The 14,456-nt window shown below is 38.8% G+C and overlaps 1 protein-coding gene across 2 annotated transcripts in view; it reads left to right on the top strand.

The window, feature by feature from the left end:
- The window catches only part of THSD7A (thrombospondin type 1 domain containing 7A), a 454,591-nt gene that overhangs the window by 384,962 nt on the left and 55,173 nt on the right, over positions 1 to 14,456 (top strand). For both annotated transcript variants that reach the window (XM_047694998.1, XM_047694997.1), the window contains 2 exons: positions 13 to 116; positions 13,600 to 13,794. In XM_047694998.1, the coding sequence (XP_047550954.1) occupies positions 13 to 116; positions 13,600 to 13,794 (299 nt within the window). The remainder of the gene's footprint in view (positions 1 to 12; positions 117 to 13,599; positions 13,795 to 14,456) is intronic.

Here is a 14,456-nt window from a genome sequence, read left to right as displayed (position 1 = left end):
CTTTCCTTGCAGGTGGAAGACTCACAAATGGCGCAGGTGCCAGCTGGTTCCCTGGAGTGTGCGACAGGACAGCCCCGGAGCGCAGGAAGGCTGCGGGCCTGGACGCCAGGCAAGAGGTGGGAAGCTTCGTTCCACACTTGATTCACTTTTCATTCTTCCGTCATCACTCACTCAACCACTAGCTTGAGGAGTCTGTCGCTCTGAAGCCATGCTTGGTGACCAGAGCAGCAGACGTCCGTCCGCTTCTGCCCAGTCCACCTGACATGGCTACATGAAACATCCTTTTAAACTGTGTCCTTCGTTCTTTGACCGGAACCTGTAACTCCTTTGGTTGAATTTTTCCTCCATTCATATTTAGAAGGTAATCAGAGCAAACTCTCAAGGAGGCTATGACTGTACTGTACCCTGCAGCTTGTTTGGGATTTTTTGTTTAGTTTTTGTATCATGGCATTCCAGAGCAGTTAGCTCGTCACCCTAACACTCAATGAGATCCATACGTCCTTGCCCATAGGAACTCTATATGTGTATGCATACAGCGTACTATGGTTGGTTAACTTTCCAGAAATGCTCAGCAACGACATTCCTAATGTTGCCATGGCTATGCCCATTCCTGTTCATATTCAGTACTGATTTTTAAATGGCAGATTTATTTACTCAAATTTACTGCCATATGTGGACTGCAATCTGTCTGCACTACTAGATAACATGGAATCTTGCAGAAATGAGTGACGGAAATGTTTCCAACATTTACTGGGTAGTGTGGTTATTTACTAGGTATTGTGGATGATACATTCCATGCTTTGGAACATGTTGTTTATACTTGTAGCAACTTCAGCCTTTAGAGAACATGATTGTTTTTACTTACGTTGAATTTAAGCATGTAGTTCCTGCTATATTCTTAAAATGTAGCTATGTATTTAATTTAATACATAAAAACCTGTTTTGCCCCCCTCATTTGTAGTTATGTATGTGGTGATGATGCCAAAGTCTGATCACAGAATTCCAGTTTTTGTTGATTTTGATCCTTGACAGTGAAAAAGTTGCTTTTCTAACATGAGAAAAATAGCTTCTTTTTGGTAAACATCTTCTGTTTTTATCATCTTTTTAGAAATCTTTATTTAAAATCTAAAATATAGTTTATAAAGAATATTAACAATCTAGTGATGTTTAGAATTTTATTTCATATACTTAACTTTCCTTAGTTGTCCTCCACCATCAGCTATGGCGAGAACATAATTATCTCCTGTTACTGTTAGAGAGACTTAGGTATTTAGAACTGAAAGTCATTCTCCCCATTGCAAACCATTCATCAAGAAATTGAGTGCTGGGGCACCTGGGTGGCTCAGTGGGTTAAAGCCTCTGCTTTCGGCTCAGGTCATGATCTCAGGGTCCTGGGATGGAGCCCCGTGTCAGGCTCTCTGCTCAGTCGGGAGCCTGCTTCCCTTCCTCTCTCTCTGCCTGCCTCTCTGCCTACTTGCGATCTCTGTCTGTCAAATGAATAAATAAAAACTTAAAAAAAAATAAAAAAGAAAGAAATTGAGTGCTAAAAGAGCTTCTTGTTCACCTTCCTCATTCCTCCTGAGTCAAGCATACGGTTGCATACAAATCCAGCCCTACACAGAGTTTATAACGAACCAGGCTTGAGTTTGGGAATCAGGAAACATGAGTTTTAGTCTAGTTTTTTCACTAACACAGGGTGAGGCTTGCTCATCCCTCCTCCTTCCTGGGTCTCAGTTAACTTAAATGAGAGATGAAAAGAGGGTTGGACCAAATGATCTTGCAGGATTTTTCCAATTTTCATATTCTACAATCTATGCGCAGATAATGCCCAGGGATCAAAGTGTGAAATGAAGTTTGGGTAAAACAGATGAAAGCCGTATTTTTATAAAATAGCATGGGAGGAAACCTGAGATATGGTAACAGCAGCACAAGTGTGAAAAGAACTTCAGTTCCAAATTATTCCTTAACCACTGTGCAACTGTGGTTCATTCATTTCCTCCCTCCAAGGCTGAGAACCTAATGATCCCCACAGTGCTTTGTACATATTAAGTCTTTCTTCAGCGTTAATTCCTTCCCCTTTCCTGTTAGATCATGGCCCCAGGGAATGTGCACAGAGGTCATAGTAGGCATAAAAGCAACATTAACACGGGTGTTTTGGTTTTCGACACATAATCTGCATAAAAACGGTTCTTTCTGTGATTACTGGCAACCATCTCATTTCCAAATCTGAAAACCTCTGTTCATCCCTCCTCCTGGGTGTCTGCTTCATAGTATCTAATACCGTGACCCACTCCCAGCACGAAAAGGGGAGCTTCCTCTTGCTTCTTCAAGGCTACTTTCTCCTGCCTTTCTTACTGGTCCATTCGTAGTTTCCTGTTACTGGTGCCACTTCCTCAGCCTGTACTTAAATAATGTTTTCTCATCTTGGCGTATTTAACTCTACCTTGTCAGTTTCCTCTAGTCTCAGAATATCTGGGAAGAGAAAGTTGCATTTTAACAAATAATTTCTGCATAAATACAATCAGAAGAACCCCTTCAACTTCCATATGAAGATAGCCTTCTTCTTTGTTGCCTTGGGAGATTAAAGATGCTTTTTCTTAGAGCCTGTATTCCTACAGAAACATGAAATAAGGAGAATTAAGAGGATAGAGATATCTTTTGCTAGTGGCAAAAAGACAGAATTTTCTTCCTTTGATGGTCCTAGCTGTTTTCAGAACTCTGTGTGATTGACCTGTCAGATTCTTGCTACTTTCATCTTTGTTCTTATCTGATCAGAGATTAAAATGCCAACTTGTGCTGGGTTTTTTTTTGATGATGATTAAAATTATTATATGGTAAGGACTAGGATCAATCAGCAAAGATTATAGAGAAGCTACCCCCGTCCTCTCTTTTACCTCAGACTTTCTTGTTCCAGTCACTCATTCAGCTGTGACTGAATTCAGAAGACTCTGTAGAAGCCACGGATGTCAGCAAAGGGTGCATATGTTCAAGCCAGGGAGCTTACATTCGATTAGGGAAATGAGATCACTGGTAACATCACCCAACGAGTGGGAGGTAAAGACTAAAACTGATTCTTTGCAAAAGCAATCACTTGAAGCCAAAGCATTGAAGAAAGACCTAAAGGATGGGCTGGGACTTGACTTGTACTGTAACATTAGAGTGAGTAGGAAGGAGAGAAAATAAGATCAGTTATACAAGGTCAGTATTTGGAGAAAGAAAAACAAAAACATTAAAAGTGTTCACGGGAAATTGGGTAGGTTCAAGCTCCAGAGATGTGAGCTAGAGCCTGAGGTGATTTTGTAGAAGGATATACATGTCAGGATCAGTATTTTTGGCCTTGTTCAATAAGTGGTAGGAGCAAGGACCTGAAGAAAGCACTGTTTTATCTGTCAGCATGTGCAGAATAAGCTAGGAAGATAAGATGTGTGGGTCAGATGCCAGCTAGCACGGGGCTGTAGCAATATGAGGCTGAAGTAATAGGGGCTGAGACTAGAACCACAGTAGGGGGAATGGGCAAAAGAAGTGGTTTTTCAACATGCAGTAGAGGAAAATAATTTGAAGACTTAGTGGCAAACTGTAGAAGCAGAGATAGAAATAAGTGACTCAAAGATGATCATATGGTCCTTTAAGTCCAGCATTTTCTGCTTGAGAGTAGTTGTAATATTGGTGAAAAGTCTTAGGTCTGAAAGAACTAATTTTAGAAATTATATTTTTTTATATTGTGCAGTAGAGATGATGGCATGGGAGCCAACTGGAAATATCCAGGTATGTGTTGAAATAGAGAAATGTCACTCTAGAGATGGCTTAGGACAGCAGATAGAAATGTGGGCAGCATTTCCGTAAAAAGATTTGAAGAAGCCAAGGGAGAAGCTAAGATCTCTATGATATATTGTACATAGGAGGAGAAATTCTTATTGTATGTTCCCATTAATAGGTTTCTTTTTCCACTAGCCTGTTTGCATGTGTGTAGTTTTCAAGCTTTTTTTTTTTTTAACCTAAAGAACTTTAATGGTATTAGCTTTAAATTACTATTCTCTTGCTTGGGTTGGAAATGACAGCATATGAACTAAAATATGAGATTGCTAACTTTACCACTCTGTGATTCTAAAGATGAAAATGTTGATCACATGGCTTTTATCAAACTCTTGTTCTAGACCAGCTGTCAGCAAACAGTGGCCTGTGCACCTAATCTCACCCACAGCTTGGGTATTTTTGTTTGTTTTTGTTTTTGTTTTTGCATCTAAAAGTTTGTTGGAACACAGGTGCACCCTTTTCTTTACCTATGGCCTATGGCTGCTTCCATGAGAAGGAGGCAAAGTTGAGCAGGTTGTGACAGAAACCATATGACCCACAGAGTCAAAAATATTTACTATCTAGTCCTTTACACAAAAAGTTTGCTGACCCCCAGTCTAAACTCTGAAGCCAGGTAATCAATGATAGAATCACAACTTCTAATAATACTGAGTAGTCATTACTTGGTAGGATCAGAGAACCTCTGAAGTTCATCTGGTCACTTGGGAAGAAGTTTTTCCATTCAATTCAACATTAAAGTAACTATTTTAGTTATAAGAGCAGTGGATTTTAAACACTGTCACAGCAGTAAAATATACACTTGTTAGGATGAAATTGCAGCGCTGTTTTTGGGGGGGGGGGGTGAGAAATAAAATTTTGACCTAAAACTTTATTAGTAAAAAAATTTTTTTTAAAAAAGCATTGAAGGTGAAAGCAGATAATACATGGGAAGGAAGACAAGCATAATTCTGCTGTCTAGCAGCTGATAAATCATATCCAAGAACTGGACAGTAAGAGTTCATTTACTAAGTATGCAGAGAAAGGACAGAATGTGTGTGTCTCATATAGCATGTGCCACTCAGCAGAACATTTACAAGGTCACCTATTGTGATTCAGATTTTCTCAAATGACTCGAACCTTACACAGTCGAGGAAAAATAGAACTCTGAATTTCCCTTTTATCAGATTACTAGCCAACGGTCCTAAGTTTCCTCTTTTTGAGTCACCTACACCTACTTTTAGCAAACTGTTAACAATAAAGTGGCCATTATGGACAGACTTTCATTTTTACTATTAATAGCATCATTGTTCCGATTGTTAAGTATTGTCTGTGTTGATACACTGCAGAGGATATGGGAAGCAATTATGGTCCCAGAGTCTCTTTAACAAGTGACTGCAACTGCTTCCCATCCCAGCATTGACATTCCATATAAAGCAAATTGGTGAGAAGCAGCCTTACTCAGAAATGAGTTAGAATGACATGCATAGAAGAATATAGGAATATTCTGTCCCAATCAAGGAAATGGAGTTTTGACCAAGGCTACGTTCTCTATATTTCAGAACTATGTGAAAATGCTTTCAGAACTCTTACATCAGAACATAAAGAGCTTTAAAAGATTGATATGCTCTGAACCTTTGAACATGTTTATTTACGATCCAATCCCATTAGATTTTGAAGGAAAAGTAAAATAATGGTGAAGGGAAGTTTTGTATCAAGCATTCGCAAAACCACATAATTGTTGCCCAGTCTTCTCTAAATTGAATTAGCTGCTGTGGTACAAAAACAGGATAGTTTCCTGAAGTTTATCAAGTGTATCTATACAAACATTAGAAATCCTCTGTAAGATAAGTGCTTAAGACTTCATGTTGATAGCTTTATCAGTCTTCCTAGGCTGCTGTAACAAAACTCTACAGACTGGCAACAGAGGAATTTATGTCTGACAGTCTGGAGTCTAGACAGTCCAAATCCGGATGCTGGCTCATTCCGATTCAGCTAAGATCTCTCTTTCTGACTCACCCATGATTGTTTTCCTGCTATTTCCTCACATGGCAGAGAGAGGGAGAGAGCAAGCTCTCTGGTTTCTCCTTCTAAGGGCACTAACCTCTTCGTGAGGACCCTACTCTCATGACCTCATCTCTGCCGATTACTTCCCGAAAGCTACATCTCCAAATGCTATCACATTGGGGGTTCGGACCTCAACGTACGAATTTACAGGGACACAGTTCAATCCATAGCAATAACAAAGGGCCAGTGTCTTGAAAAAAGTTCCTATTCCACTGTACATGCTGTAAGTTTGTAGATACTAGCTCTCTCGGAAAGCTGTGAGAATAGGTTAACACCAGTCCCTAAAAGCCAGATTAAACTTCCTGAATATCATTCAGCACAATTCATTCTTTCGTAAAACAGATATTTGTTGAATATATGCCACATGTTGCCTCTTGCCTACATGGTGGTGGGTCCAGAATGTCGAGAGAATAACAGTATATAATAAGTAATTTTCACTTATTTCTTATGGTAGGTCATATTCTATGGGTATACGTGATCCATGTGTTACGCATATTAAATAATACATTAGTAATTGTATACATAATAACCACTAAAGAATTAAGAAAAGATCAAAAGAGGTAACCACTTGATAGGCCATAGTGACAGAGGAAATGACATTTAAATCTAGGATGACATAAGCAAAAAGGCACAAAATAAAATCCGGACTTGTAGGGAACGGAGCAGTGAGGAGTTTGCCTGTAATTTCTATGAGTAAGTTGGAGGCAAAGGGCCACGCTCAGGAGGTTTGGAATACTAGAAGGGGGTCCAGGAGAGGAGGAGATAGAGAAGGAATATTGTTGCAATAGGAGATTAGACACAAAGAAGAATTTTAGCAAGGCTTTGAATATTGTGGATGATATCGTCCAAGAAACTTCATGCAATGATTTAAAAAATAAAGAAAGGAGAGATACTTGAAAGAAGGATTTTAACAGATTTGCCAACTTTAAGCCTGGAATCATTCTTAAATATCGTAGGGGAATTTTAGAGAGCCTTTGAAAAAGGCATCTTTCCTGTAATATTGTCAATAAAAGAAATGGAAATAACATGAAAGTACGTTCACATTCTGTTTAATTTTTAGGTGAATAGACACTCATATTTGCCTCATACTGTTTGAGTCACTTGTATATAAATTTTTAATAGAACAGTAATTGCTGCTGTCTTTTCTCTCTGCTCACATGTCTACAGTTTGGATGGCATTTGAAGGCTAACTTATGGCATATGAGTCAGTGACTGTGTCATTGAAACCTGGCCATAATAGCTACATCTAGACTTGCCATGAGAGCTGTATTCCAAATTAAATACATGGCTCATGATAATGACAGTTTTTGACAATTTACATATTTTTTTCTTTATGTCTGCCCTAAGGGGCAATGCCAGTCACTACTACTTAAAATATAGATGTCTTATTTCCAGTGTTTATTACCTTATGACACATTTATGCCATGAGTATGAGGTAAACGTATCACAGGTTAGATGTTGAGTTTCACAAAATAACTTCAGATTGGCTCTTGTTCAGGTTCCTTGTTGGTCTTCATGCTGTTTTCTGCCAAGTATACTTCCTGTGAATTCAATGGATCTATGGCTAATGATTCCCAGGGTCAACCTGCCTATCCTAATCCCCCATTCCCTCTGTATTCTTGCCTGCCAAAGAATGTCTGTTAGAATGTTGACCTGTCACTAAGTTCTGACATCAGTCTCTTTATGTGGAAGCCAATACAATTCAGATGTATTCTCAAATAGATCGCAAAAAGAGAAAAGAAAAAAAAAAAAAAAAACCCAACTTTAATGCCATGCTCATATGACTGAGACCCTCCTGGTCCCAGAAGTACTCACTCTGCATCATCTGTTTGGTTGAAAAGTTTACAAAAGGAAAGTCTAGGGGGGAAAAAGAAGTTCTAATTCCCCTTCTACCAGAATTAAATCTAAATGATGTGCAAAGTATTTAACGCTAACTTATGTAGTTATTTATTTATTTATTTATTTGTGAGCAAAAATGCTTAAATCTTGGGCTTAAATTACGTGGCTTCATCTCTACTGGTGCTCTTGGCATCATCCCTTTACTTAAACCCTGGCCCATTTTGTTCTTTTTTAAGAGATTGCATTTTGGAAGCATTATCAAGGTTAGGCCCAGAATATCTGGGTTAACTTCTGTCATTCACATGAATGTGTTGATTTTCAGAGATTACTATGCAATGAGAAAGAAAAGAATGAAAGTGGAAAAAGAACGAGGTAGGAAAGAGCTATACTCAGCATAATTCAAAGAGCAAAGGTACTTGCTTTGAAGAGATTTTGCAGAGACATGATTTTAAAACACTTTTTGGATGGTATACATATTAGTTACCACCCAATATTTTTATACATTTACAATGCTCCTTTTTAGTTACAAAGCTATTTTTTAAAAAATTCCTAGAATGATTTCTAAATATAAACGGTTCGCTCTAATTGCCTGTGACTATGAGCATCCTAGGTGATTGGGAGATTTTGGTCTTGTTTTGTATCTCTGAGAGGGCCCTGTCATGAAATTATTATTAGAATGTGCTATTTTTGAAATAGCTCATAAAATAAGCTTGACACTGTGATGTGTCCAGGTTGGTTTCTCAGTGATGCAGTCAGGTAGCCCTTCTCTGGTCGCTCGTCTGAGCTACTCCCCTGGGAGTTGATTATTACTTCCTAGTACATCCTCATCCAAGAACCTTCACATAGATTCACATATATTATCAGCCTCAATGAGACTGGGGAATCATTGGTAACTTTTAGGATCAATAAAAGAAAAGTACACTTCTTTCCATTCTGCCAGAGCTACACTTACAAGTTGTAATTAGAAAGTCATCTGGCAAACTTGTCAGTGAAAATCTCTTGCACACAGAGCAGGCCCAGGATCATTACATCTGCCTAGTAAACAACTGGGGCCCTCTTGCATTATTTATGGGTTGGGTCTTATTTCTAAGCACAATAAGGTCTTTTGGTAACTAGCTTTCACTCACATTAAGCTTTTTCTTCTTCATTTCTACATGATTCGTTCTCACTTTTGCCATTTTTTTTTTCATTAACATCATAGGAAAAAAATCACTCCTCCAAGCATTCAGTCCGCCGAACACATACCCAGACGCTGTTGCTGTGAGGTAAACCGTGTTAATATTACTCAGCGTAATAAATAATGTCTCAGAGCTCCTTGAACTCTTTGTTTACATACAGTCCAGCAGCTTTCACTGCATTGGGGCATTCATCTTCTTCTGTTTCCTGTAATGAACTTCTATGTGCACATTTTAGATCTAGTCATTTATTTCACTGATTATTCAAACAAAATGACATGGTCTTGCATGCTGAAGGGTAATCTGCAGACCGAGAGAACTCCTTCTTCTTTTGTGCATCCTGAATAATAAGGGAGTTTCATTCCTCTTCAAGAAAATGAAGATGAGCAACTGCATTTGGAATTCTATTAGATTTACTTCAGGGCTGCGTCGGTAACGTCCCATTTACATAGTCATATATGCATAACACAGATACCCGTGTCCTTTTAGCTCAAACCAATGTTATCTATTCCCTTTCATTCCTGGAACCTTGATTATGCTCCTCTTTAAAACATAGCTCAAAATTCAACCTTCATGAAAACATTCTAAAATTGACTTTACTTATTCAACTGATTAATTTTTTTATTTAAATTTATGGGAAGCTTCAAAGAGACACGGAAATAGGAAGACTAATGTAATGAGCACTGGTAGCATGGTCTTCTTTTCCATGGCTTCGACAGCCTTTAGAAGGTTGCCATTCTTGGTCATCTGCCAAGATGACGCTTACAAAGATTTTGCTGGAATCTTTTAAAGCAACTCCAAGATAAGATGTCTATCATCCATAAATACTTTATTGTTTCAGATGTACCAGTAGTATTACTATAACACTAAACACAATTAACAATAATTCTTGAATATCATCTGTATTCACACCATGTCTGATTTCCCCCCATCCTCTCAAAAATGTCCACAGTTAGTTTGTTCAAAGCAGGGTTCATAAAGGTCTCTGCACTGCATTGCAGTTAGAATACTTGTTGAGTCACTTTTAATCTAACAGTTCTAGCTCCCTTTTCCAGAGCATTTATTTGTTCAGGACACTCGCTCTCTTACTTACCTTACTGTCATTCCCTCAATGTTGATGGGCCCAGCCTGCCTTGCCTAATTCAGATATAACCCACAAGGCAGCCACATGGGTGTCCCTCAGGCTTTGAGTCTGCTGGAAGCAGCCCAGAAATAAAAATTGCTGTGCCTCGTGTAAGTAAAATAAGATTATAAACAAACAGGATATAATCAACGTAGAGTTAAAGAATTTTGCCTTAAAATAATTCTGATATTTGCTGACCTCACTAAGATGATTTCATGGTGAATGAAGCAGATGGACAGCACGGGTTTTGGCCCATCTTATGCATAAGACCTCTGCCCAAAGGAGAACTTGCATAATCATCACACACCCTCCACCTGAAAATACAGAGACAGCTGTCTGGGTGTATGTAGCTCTCTGGTGTGCTAGGAAACCATGCTTTGTCTGATGCATTTTTTCTACAGTTAAAACCACCCTGTTTTCAGTATCTTAGAGGTGACATTTAGGATTTATAAAGTTGAGAGACCAGATGGTTCCCTTTTCAACCATTTATATTTTCCTCACCCTAATAGCAGGAAGTTCATTTCAGATTGCATTTCTGTGCTTGAATTGTTGTGTTTCCTCTAAGTCAGAACAGAAACAAGTTGAGATGTATGATAAATTTTCAATATATTGTGCAAATATTGCTGTTGTTACATGTTTAGATAACATTACATGACTAATTCATTCAAAGTACACTGTCTAAAATCTTAGATAAGGGCAGTAGAATGCTGCGTGGGTTTCTGAGAACAGATATGGGAAATTTCCATTTTTTTTTCTTTTCCACTAAGAAATACTTAAGGTATACATACAGGGAAGAGGGCTTCACATTTATGCAAATAATACAGATCTGCACAAAATAAGCTAGCTTGTTTCTGGAACTGTGTTGTTAGTGGTTTCCTTTTATCTTGGTTTTTTGGCGTCACATAATGTGATGAGAGAGCAATTCTGAAACAAAACTTGTGAGAGAACCTTAGAAAGTGAGCTTTAATGGAGAACCCAAGGTAATTTCATTTAGTTTCTCAAAAGATTTCTATTCAGTTCTCTGTTTCAGAGAGTCAGATTGGATGAGTAGATAAAAGTAGTCTTATTTCAAAGAACCCAAATTTAGTTTTATAATTTTTGTAATTTTCTTTTATTTTAAACAGTGGGACCCTCTTCACAGCCTAGAGTTCTGATATGGTCAAATCTCTTATTTTCCAAATTAATCATTCTTCAGATTCCTACATATGCCGATAAACAAATCATGTAATATCTCCCTCTTTGTCGGTCCTTCCTCTCGAGCTTCCCTGGGACAGCTCGGCTCACAAATCATCAGAGATTACTAAATTTACAGTGTTTAAGGAATCCGCTCTGCCTCCACATGGCAGCAGACTGCAAAACCACATCATTAGCACCCACCCCAGTACTGAGGATTTAATCCTCCCAAGCTGTGTCGATGCTCCCTTGGTTCACTGCTGAGCAAGTCCCCTTGAGTCCCTCTTTTAGATCTCCCTTAGTTCATCTGCACATGCTCAGCATTGTTTCCCAACCTAGGCGCACTGCCAAGGGTGGTTGAGTACCAAGGCACTTTCCGCTCTTTGTCTCAGATCTCAGCCACACCCTTCCCGGTGCCTTGACTACTCAAGTGAATGGGTCTCAAACTTAAATGTGCATAAGGAACATCTGAGCAGCTTGGGGGGTGGGAGTGGGGGTGGGGGGGGACACATATTCTCTGACTCCACCCACAGAAATCTCATTCAGGAGTTCTGGAGTGAATCCAGGAATCTTCCACTTTCACAGTATTCCAGGTGTTTCTGTTGCAAGTGAAAAAACATCACTGGCCAGAGCAGTGGTCTGAATCCACTGCTGTGCATTTGAATCATGAAGTTTTAAAAAGATGCTGATGCCCAGGACCCTGTCCTCAACCCATAAATCAGAATGTTTGAGTTGGACAAGGGGACGGACATCTCTCAGAAGCTCTCCAGGTGATGGTAGTCCACAGTCTGCTTTGAGAACTGCGACTAGACCAGCAGGATAAACACAGTGCTGCAGACAGCGCCTCTCCTGGGTGGTGAGCGCCTCTTCAGGGCACTTGTTGCTGTCTCCTGTCACGAAACTTTCATAACCGCCACCACTGTTCACTCTACCAGGTTTTCATATATTTAAAATTCAGGGAGCCCTGTTTCCTCTTCATACAAATTGGCCCTTTCAGTGTTGTGCACCTTAAATGAAGAGTATCTTCAGCTCAAAACTAGATGAATACTGACCTACCTTTGCACAATTAGGTAACTTTTCCTGCACCAACTGGTGACAAGCTGTATTCACCTACACAGAGAAAGTCTTCCCTTGCGAAAACTGTTACAACCTCTTAGACACCCCGTCACACAGCGCTGCTGCTGGGTGTTAAGTTTCACTATACAGATCTGGAGAGTGTTGTCTAACCCGGGCTCCCGGGTGCCCTAACTATAACTTAGGATCAAAATGTCAGGCTCCTTCACTTAGTTTCATGATGAATAGAATCCTGAGCAGGAAAGAGATCAAGTTCCAGCCTAAGCCATAAACCTGAACGGGCCACGTAAATCAGTGTGCCTGGGGCCGTGTAAGCTAGTTCAAGGAAGACACTTTTAGGACCAAGGTCTAAATGTTTCATCTTCTTCCTCAAGAAATGAATAAGTTATTTTTAAAACCATGGGAGAAAATTGCAGAGAAAGGGGACTTTAAAACATCACTTGCTCTTTTTCTTTGAGATGTGATACCTTAAAGCAATTTCATGACTGTGTTCAATAAGCAATAAAAATATGACATGATTTTAAAAAATCCAGTAGAACAATATCTTGGGGGAACTCATATATATATATATATATGTATATATATATATATATATATATATTACTTGACCATTTTTTAGGGCTCATATGTAATTGGGGAAATGTCAGTTATGATATAATAAAGATTGCTAAAATTTTTGTTTTTATTTTTAAATTCATGGTTGATATTTGTGCTTGTGAAGAACTTATAGACAGAGCTGAATGGGGGACTTGAACACAGTCCCCCCTCCCCATTAACCACTCCACAGCCATCCCAACAAGCTTCCAATGTAAAATAACATACTTTCCATGCAAATGTAGCTACAAGATGAATTCCATAAGCGTCCCCTCCTCACCCAAACCTTCCAGTTTGTTGCCACTAAGATCCCTCTATATAGAAATCCTAGAGCAGCTAATGATATATAAATATTATTAGAGGAATGTGGTGTCTCCCAGAACCTCTATGAATAGTCTTTGTTCAGCATAAACTATTATCAGAACCCATGTGTTGTCTCTTAAATAATTAATTTCTAAATAAGTACTTGAAATCCTTAATAGCTTGTAATAAAAATGGCTAAATGCTGTGTGTATGTATGTGTGTGTGTGTGTGCTTTTCTGTGTCACAAAAATCACTGAGGGTTATCTGTTACTTTAAAAAACCTACAGGATCAATTTAATGACTACTATGATTCTTAGAAACACTCCTCCCAGATTTCTGCTGCAAATAAAGAATTAAAAGAGGATTCCTCTGACTGCGTAAGAAAATGGTTAATTCCGAAATTGTGGAATAATTATAGACATTCAAATTTGTTTTAAACAGCTCTATATGCTTTTCCTTTAGCTATTACTTGTCGAAAGCAAGATGGAGGACAGGCTGGCATCCATGAGTGCCTTTGGTATGCAGGCCCCGTGCCAGCCCTCACCCAGGCCTGCCAGATCCCCTGCCAAGATGACTGTCAGTTTACCAGCTGGTCCAAGTTTTCTTCTTGCAACGGAGACTGTGGTGCAGTTAGGACCAGAAAGCGCACTATTGTTGGTAAGAATAATTGCGATGCGAAAGCCAATACTGTCAACTTAGGAAATATGTTAAAAGTTAGACCAACAGAGTTCTGACAATGTATTTGGAAAATATATAGATATGCCTTATTGCTGGTGTACTGATACTATGCCAGTGGATTTGCCTGTGTAGTTTCATGTAAGTTGACAGTGACAGACGTGCTATGTACTTTTAGTAGAAAGGAAAAGTAACCCTGAAAATTGAGCTGGCTCCCCATACAATAGGTAGATTATTTTTTTGGTTTAAGCATACACTTCTGGCAGATTGCCTACAGACTGTGAGGTGTTTAGAGAACAAAAGAAAATGTTGCCACTTAATTTTCTTAACCCATTCTCACTGTCACAGCCTCAGATTATTTTTCCTAGCCTAGAAGAGGAATATGACACTAATTTTGTATCTGAAAACTGCATTTTAAAAGGCAGTCACAATGACAAAAAGTGGCGATATAATGAGCAGAACAGGAGCTATCATACTGAGCTAAACCTGGTGCATTCAAAAATATTGTCAGTGGCAAAAAGAAAGCTAAAAGAAAAAAAAAAATAGCCAGTAGACTATTCAGAATTTAAAAGTTATACAATGAACCACCCGTCATAAAGAAGTCTGTTGAAGACTATATAAGGCACATTCTGAAAGTTAGAAAT

This window comes from Lutra lutra, chromosome 11 (assembly GCF_902655055.1).
Source record: "Lutra lutra chromosome 11, mLutLut1.2, whole genome shotgun sequence".
NCBI classification, from domain to species: Eukaryota; Metazoa; Chordata; class Mammalia; order Carnivora; family Mustelidae; genus Lutra; species Lutra lutra.
This window is presented reverse-complemented; position numbering and strand designations above follow the sequence as displayed.